Genomic DNA, 7,850 nt, shown 5'->3' with positions numbered 1-7,850 from the left:
GGTATTGAAGATGTTTTCTTTGTTAACCGAAGAAAACATTCTCAATACCCTACAGGCCACTTAGAGGCTAGCCCGCCCTCAAAACTGTTCGTGTTAAGAGTTCTGCCTCAGAGGTAAGTTGGCTACACCTATACTGCAGGGTATTGAGAATGTTTTCTTCGGTTAACAAAGAAAACATTTTCAATACCCTACAGTATAGGTGTAGCTAACGAAGTATTACCTCTGAGGCAGAACTCTTAACACGAACAGTTTGAGGGCGGGCTAGCCAGTATATGCCTCAGAGGTAACCTCAGAGGTATCTCCCCTCCATGGTCAGAAGGGAAGAGTCAGCCTTCTGATGGTGCAGGGCAGTTTGTATCATATGGCGTCATTGCTACTTGTCCTGGTATCCTCCGGATGCCAATTTACTATTATACACTACTGTTTTTGTGATTGCATTCTTAATAAGTGAGTCCTTGCTGTCTCTCAAGGCGTTGAACTCCAGCTGGAAGTGTCTCCTGTTATTTGAGACAGGGATCCCACAGTGTAGTCCCAGATTCAGAATATCATTCATTCTTCTGTGGTAGTCTGCCAATATTAGTCTTCACTCTTCCAGCATCTGAGCGAGTTATTACAGTACTAATTATGTCACAATCTGGGCAAGACTTCATTTAATCAGTCTTCCATCAGTAGATTCCATTCATATATCCAAATTTGATCGCGGGACAATTTTTTCGGAAACTTCATTTAATCAGTCTTCCATCAGTAGATTCCATTCATATATCCAAATTTGATCGCGGGACAATTTTTTCGGAATCATTTCATATAAGTTAAATTGAGTCTTGATCCGAACGAGCTGGTTGAAAATTTTCCTTGCTCACCATGGACCAACAAATGAGTCAATCAATCAAGCTGAGAGCAGCTCTGACCACAAGGATCAAGGAAATTATGGGAAAATCATCAGCAACAGGATTTTCAGAGGGGGATATTGCAAACTCACCTTCTACACAAAGCAAGGTGAGAGGTTATATTTAGGGCCTTATTTGATCCGCTCTATTAAATGGTCTCACTTAAGATTAAGAATTGGACATGAGCTAGACAGTTGCTTAGCAACACGTGATGTCAACTTCCATGCTTCTGCGTCAATCTCAGAATATGAGATCAATCGAGCTGCACTGACAGTTGCCCATGCCATGGTAAATCCTTGTGAGTTGTTTCCACTCTGCAAGATATCACCTGGTTTTAAATTCACATCATTTGCAGATTATGTGGATTGGGATGTTGACAGATTTGCCGAAATGGCCAAAGTCTCTACACCTAAATCTGATGGTCCCCTCGCTAATACCAATCAGCTACCAAAGTACTTTTCTGCAGCTATGATCGGTAAAATTTCAGCACCAGCTACTATTGTGGACAGGCAAGGTAAAATTTTAACAATTTACTTGCCAAATATTTTGTCTTCTTCTCGGGTTGTATGTTCATTCTTCCTTGGGAATTCCCCTCATCAATTGATAAATTAAATTAGGAATATGTGAACTCAGCCACTAAGGGTTACGGACTTTACTTCTTGAAACAATTACGTCCTCCACCCAACAGTCTTGGCGATCTCAAGGCTTTGTTGTCCCAGAGGGGGGTGGAGAATTTGGAGCAGGCAGAGTCACAGTATCACCAGCATATTTTATGCAAAGACACGAGGTATAGGCCAAATTTAGTGGCTGTTTAGCTACTTTTGACTTTGTTTGATTTCATTTGCAGAGACTGGAAGACCCAATGGTTACCTCGGCTTCCTATAAGTCTGTGGAAGTCCAAGAGTGGCTAGCTGCTTTATCAGCTACTGAATCTTTCTGGAATGCCATTACCGCTGTATCGGCTCCAGATCTATTCGAAGCAGGCACCTTGGCAATCACTCGTATTATTGAGGAACTTCAAGGTTCTGATAGAACATCACCACCCATCTGTGATTGGCCCTCGATCTTCTCAGGATTGGAAATAATTGCAAATCGTACAACTTTATCACACAGAGATTCTGGTGGCGCACCATTTCTTTTTGATCTTCTGATTAGTTTAGGCAGTGGCCATGAGGCTAAGTTGACATTAGCAGATGTTGGGGCCGAACTGGATTATTACCCTGGGACAATGGTCTTCATTTCCGGGAAGGTTTTACAACATTCTATTGGTCCATGGGGTCCGGGAGAAAGGCTCGTTATTGCCCATTTTATGAGGGATAAAATCCACTCTAGATGCGGGGTATCCAGACCCCCCTTTCCAACACAGGCCTATTTTTTGCAGATGGTGGGGCAGCAGGATAGTTATTTGTTGTGACAAGTAGATGATAAGAAAGGAGTGGTTCTTGGAGGAGGAGGGGTGGAATGGGACAAATCAAGTGTTTGACAGTATACCTACTAGATTAGTTGATGTGATCTAGTGATTCCTATGAATGGTTTCAACTATCAAAATAGAATGTTGATAATATCAATTTTTCCCCCCACACGTAACCCTATGTCTCCCAAGAAAAAAACTCGACTCAAGGCAGCTACATTTTCCTTCCAAGGAAGAGGTCGTTTGTCTAAAGGCAAGGACCTTGATGTTGCCTATGTGTCTCATAAACAAGTCATTGGAAAGAGAAGGAAGCCAACCTGGGTGGAATCATGCGCTGATAGCCTTTATGACACTGCCCCAACACCATCTCCATCCTCCAGCCCTCGTAAACGTATTAGAGAAGACACTCAAGGGTTGCAAAACAGTCATGAAGATTTTGATAGACAAACCCTTGGTGACTTTGTTTCCTATGTAGAGAACTCACAAAGAAAAACCAAGGCAAGCATAGTGATTCAGTGTCTTTTAATGATGTACTAAATAGAGATTATTACGACCAGACACAAAATGACTTCATCCAAGAATATCTGCCTTTCCGAGACTTGTACTTGGATATTCTCCTTGACTTGGAGAAACCCTCCGATGTATCCCAGTGCCAGTCTTGTCAGATTGGTGAAGGGAAATTCCGCTGTTTGACTTGCAGTGGAGATCAGACATTCTGTCGTTCTTGCATTGTCAATGCTCACCAGTTTTTGCCCTTCCACAAGGTTCAAGAGTGGACTGGGAAATGCTTCAACGACACATCACTTGAAGAATTGGGTTTTATCTGGTATATGGGCCATGGGGGACAACCATGTCCATTTTCTGACGACATGCATGCATGGGAGAATATTCCGATGGACGCAGAGGCCGATTTTTCACCAATGGAGACAGTTCATGGTTCAACTATACCAACCAAGTTGACCATTGTACATTCCACTGGAGTGTTTTTGCACAACGTTGTCTGGTGCAGCTGTCCTGGGGTCGATTGTCAGCAGCATTTGCAATTGCTGAAAGCTAAATTATTTCCAGCCAGTACCACTCGACCACAGACTGCCTTTACTTTTGATGTCCTCAATCATTTTCTAATTGATGCACTGGAGTGCAAGACTTCAGCATCCAGCTTCTTTGAAAAAATCCGTCGAATGACCAATAACTGTTTCCCAGATACTGTTCCTGTAAGTCTTATAAGTCTTCTTGGTGAAAGTTAAACTAACAGTACCAATTTGTTTTTCTAGAATCGATATCGAGAACTTATGAGAGTGTCTCGACTGTGGAGAGACTTGATGAGTCGAAAATGGTTTGGCTTTGCCCATAATGATGAGCAGAAACCGGACAAGGGTGATCTGGCTTGGTTTTGCCCTGCTTGTCCACAGCCTGGGATTAACCTACCTCCTGACTGGCAAGCCAGATATGAAAGGCAAGTCATTTATCCATCTCATTCTAAGGAGAGGCGACTCAATTTCTCTACCACACTTGAGAATATCATACTCACTGGCTAGCCCTACACTGCATAGTGTACGAGAGCTCCGGCCGGACTGACTTATGTTCTAATCAAGCTGGCCAGCATGGCATAGACTGGATGTAAAACCAGGCCGGCCGGCACATTAAATTGGCTTGCTAGCTTGACACAGATAGCATGCATAACCATGCTGGCCGGTTAAACTGAGGTGCATAGATGTCACTCAAAGACATGCCAGCCAGAGAGTTGGTCCGGAGAGAGACTTCTACTTTTCTTTTTTGCACATTTTTAACCTTATGCTTACCTGTTTGTACAGTTGGCTTGTTTCACAAAGATATGTGGTAGACGGGAACTTCACTGCTCAACATATGGTAATGAGAAAACCACAGTTGGACATTAGTTTGTCAGACGGGCTTGGGTATATGGTGAAAGATCAAGAATACCAGACTCATCTGTCATCGGCTGTAGAAAGTAAAGAGGTGAGTTGGCTCATGACAACCACTTTTCGTTCATGCTTCACTATCTTTGTAGTGGTCTTCTTGCAGCAATCATCGTGCAGTAAATGCAGCCAATATCAGCAGGAGCAATCTTCGAGCTACAGGTGTAGGAGCAACTGCTTGTGCTCGACATGGATGCTTTGTTCCTCATAGTATAGTTGATTTTCAGAAGGGCGAAATGTCTGTGTATGTCCTCCAAATCAACATGTTATGCAAGCTCAGGTAATTTTTAGACACATGAATATCGACTACTCAATATGCAATGCATTGAATTATCATTCAGCTGGTATAGACTCTTCCCTCATCATTTATGATGTGGGGTGTCAGTGGAGCATTAATTTTCTACAGAGAGTAGCCCAGAGCAAGGGCTTGTCTGTACCTGAAAATATGCACATCGTTCCAGCAGTTGGAAAATTCCATCTTAGCGCTCACAAATTAGCTTGCTTTGCAAGGTACAGCCTCAACTTTATTCAAGGGGCTGGACATGTTGATGGGAGATTTTGGAGACTCTGTGGGCACCATTCAATAAGATCTCCCCAACTGCTCGGTCAATGAGTCAGGCTCACCGTCAAGAAGTTCTTGATGATCATATGCGAGACTCAAACTGGAAAAAAATAGTGGGAATAAGTAAGCCCTCCAAATTTTGCATTTGAACAAGCTTGACAATTGAGCTTCCAGTGAAGACTCTCTTGAAAAAGTACAAACGGGCTCTCAAAGGTGTTGATGACACAAAGTCTCCCTTTGACGAGCTCACTCTGTCTCTGGACCCTGAGAAGATTTCGATATGGAAGATCAATGAGAAAAAGGCCATGGAACAACGTGGAGAGTATCTTGACATCTATCAGTTGCAGATGAACAAAGGTAAGTGAACTCTGTCTAGTTGTGAGGCTGCTATTCTTGTACAGACATCTGATCAGTATTTGTATCTAGCTCCAACTATGGCAGAGATTAGACTCAAATTAACTGAGTCTGAGAATACCGACACTAGCAAACCTGGGACAGTCTCTTGGCTCATTACTGGCATCAATCTGGAGGATTTACAGTATGTAACCAATAAAAATAGAGAAACCGTTTGACATAGTACTATTTTAGGGATGGACTAAGGGCAGATATTCGACAACTTCCTACTGATGCAACCCCAGGACAGAAAGTTTCTATAGAAGAGAAGCGACAGAGATTGACAGCTAGGATAGCTAAATTTCATGAAACAGCTGATGCCATGACTGCTGGTATGGATCTTGGAACTGCAACAGTGCATTCCGACGATCCTAGATTCTGCTATGCAGGTCATGATGAAAATGGTTGGGGAGAGGTCTCAGATGAAGAGATCTCAGAGTATATTGACGAAGAAATCTTGGCTGAAGAGATGGGTATCTGGATGCCATCATCAGTGCCCTACCAGGATGCATTGGCTCTCGGACTGGGTCCCCTCCAAGCTGAAGAATTAGAACTTCGAAAGGGCCAAGCCAATGACTGCCTCGAAAAGCTTCGAATGGCCCTTGGTCATAAGGCCATCATCTATCGTCAGTATTTTCGAAGTGCTAATTCTACATGGGCTGGGACTAGGTCAAAGCAAGAAGCTCAACGCTGTCAGCTCAAAATTGACAAGTGTGTAAGAAGCTATCAGAGGGCAAGGTCAGCAATGGAAGGTCTAGGCATGGACAAAGCCACCTTGGGGAGTCTTTATCAGCCAATATCGCCTACAGAGCTCAGTATAGACAAAGAGGTGACAGAAGAAAATAGATTTGGACAAGGGTCAGACAGGCTGGCTTGGTTTTGGAGGGGAAATAATGCAAGCCAAGGTCAAGACGATGCCTGGATAGATGAATGTAAGAAAAAATCTTTATCTCTATGATATGTCACTAAAGCTCCAACCGATCTAGTCTACAGGGTGAACTGGTTGAAGGCTAAGGCTAGATGGAATAGATGGCAAGAGGAATTAAGGCTGGTAAGACATGAAATGGGTTGGACCATAAACTGGTTCAAGTACCACCAGAATGAATGGGAGAGAAGGGGTGGCCAAGCCACCAGACCTGGTCATCAAGCCTATGCTTATCAGCAGGTCTTGATGTGGGGAAGATTTGTTGAGGAGGCAGAGAAAAATTTCAATGGATGTCAATTTATACTTTGATCTGGTATACTGTCTTTGCTAGGAAAAATATGACAGGATAATTCTCAATGCTAATGAATGACAAGGTAGCTTAGCTAGCACTAGCTCCACTCTATGTAGTCCACAGCTGGCCGAGATAATTGTATTTAAGATATGGACTGGCCAGATGGTTCCTACAGCATGTATGTACATGGCTGGCCCTTATAAGAGTATATAACTAGCTTATATCTACCCTATGCAGTCCATGTAATTCTGATACCAATAACTGGTTAGCCTTGATTCTACAATAGACAGAATCAAGTCGGCCGGTATGAAATGTTGAAACCAATAACCAGCCAGTCTTGATCATACATGTCGTAGGAACTATCTGACCAGTATACAAATCTGAAACCAATGACTGATCAGCCTTGATTCTACTATTGTACAATTAAACCGAGCAATATTAAAACTAATAACTGGCCAGTCTTGATTCTACATGTTGTAGAATTAAACCGGCCGGGATGCAATGTTGGAATTGAAAACCAGCCAGTCTTGATTCTACTGTTGTAAAATCAAACCGGCCGGAATGCAATGTTGTGATTGAAAACCAGCCAGTCTTGATTCTACTATTGTAGAATTAAACCGGCCGGGATGCAATGTTGTGATTGAAAACCGGCCAGTCTTGATTCTACATGTTGTAGAATTAAACCGGCCGGGATGCAATGTTGTGATTGAAAACCGGCCAGTCTTGATTCTACTATTGTACAATTAAACCGGCCAGGATGCAATATTAAAACTGATGACTGGCCAGTCTTGATTCTACATGTTGTACAAGCTATCTGGCCAGTATGAAATTCTGTAACTAATGACTAGTATAGAAATTACAAAACAATAATTAGCTAGTCTTGATTCTACTATTGTACAATTAAACCGAGCAATATTAAAACTAATAACTGGCCAGTCTTGATTCTACATGTTGTAGAATTAAACCGGCCAGGATGCAATGTTGGAACTGATAACTGGCCAGCCTTGTTTCTACTGGTGTAAAATCAAACTGGCCAGGATGCAATATTAAAACTGATAACTGGCCAGTATGACATTCTGTAACTAATGACTAGTACTCGTATAGAAATCCCAAACCAATAATTAGCCAGGCTTGATTCTTCTATAGGATTAAACCGGCCAGCTTTAATTCTACGGTTGTAGAATTAAACTGGCCAGGATGCAATGTTGGAACTGATAACTGGCCAGTCTTGATTCTACATGTTGTACAGGCTATCTGGCCAGTATGCAACTTAATAACAAGTGACTGGCTGACTTGATTTTACAACATGTAGAACCAAGACTGGCCAGTTATCAGTTTCAACATTGTGTCCTGGCCAGTTTGATTCTTGATTCTACAACAGTGGAGTCAAGGCTGGTCAGTCATTGGTTACAGAATTGCATACTGGCAAGCTTGATTCTACCT

The 7,850-nt window shown here is 42.5% G+C and overlaps 4 protein-coding genes across 4 annotated transcripts; all 4 read left to right on the top strand.

Moving 5' to 3' along the window:
• Positions 1-2,978: 2,978 nt before the first annotated feature.
• On the top strand, positions 2,979-3,155 carry HD556DRAFT_1193877 (uncharacterized protein; the record flags this gene model as incomplete). Its single annotated transcript, XM_041296236.1, has 1 exon — positions 2,979-3,155. A coding segment is annotated over one exon (177 nt), but the record flags the coding sequence as incomplete, so codon positions are not given.
• Positions 3,156-3,218: 63 nt separating this feature from the next.
• HD556DRAFT_1251293 (uncharacterized protein) lies at positions 3,219-4,519 on the top strand (the record flags this gene model as incomplete). Its single annotated transcript, XM_041299001.1, has 5 exons — positions 3,219-3,512; positions 3,573-3,758; positions 4,035-4,045; positions 4,113-4,275; positions 4,328-4,519. The coding sequence occupies 5 exons, from the start codon at positions 3,219-3,221 to the stop codon at positions 4,517-4,519; spliced, it is 846 nt and encodes a 281-aa protein (XP_041151946.1).
• Positions 4,520-4,787: 268 nt separating this feature from the next.
• On the top strand, positions 4,788-5,677 carry HD556DRAFT_1193916 (uncharacterized protein; the record flags this gene model as incomplete). The annotated part of the gene is made up of 4 exons (XM_041296239.1): positions 4,788-4,868; positions 5,085-5,154; positions 5,224-5,335; positions 5,386-5,677. Coding segments are annotated over 4 exons (555 nt in total), but the record flags the coding sequence as incomplete, so codon positions are not given.
• A 39-nt stretch (positions 5,678-5,716) lies between these two features.
• On the top strand, positions 5,717-6,400 carry HD556DRAFT_1216443 (uncharacterized protein; the record flags this gene model as incomplete). Its single annotated transcript, XM_041296698.1, has 2 exons — positions 5,717-6,122; positions 6,177-6,400. Coding segments are annotated over 2 exons (630 nt in total), but the record flags the coding sequence as incomplete, so codon positions are not given.
• Between the last annotated feature and the right edge of the window lie 1,450 nt (positions 6,401-7,850).

The sequence above is a fragment of the Suillus plorans genome, assembly GCF_016647745.1.
Source record: "Suillus plorans strain S12 chromosome Unknown HD556scaffold_145, whole genome shotgun sequence".
Taxonomy (NCBI): domain Eukaryota; kingdom Fungi; phylum Basidiomycota; class Agaricomycetes; order Boletales; family Suillaceae; genus Suillus; species Suillus plorans.
The sequence above is the reverse complement of the archived record's forward strand: the minus strand, read 5'-3'. Positions and strand labels throughout refer to the sequence as shown.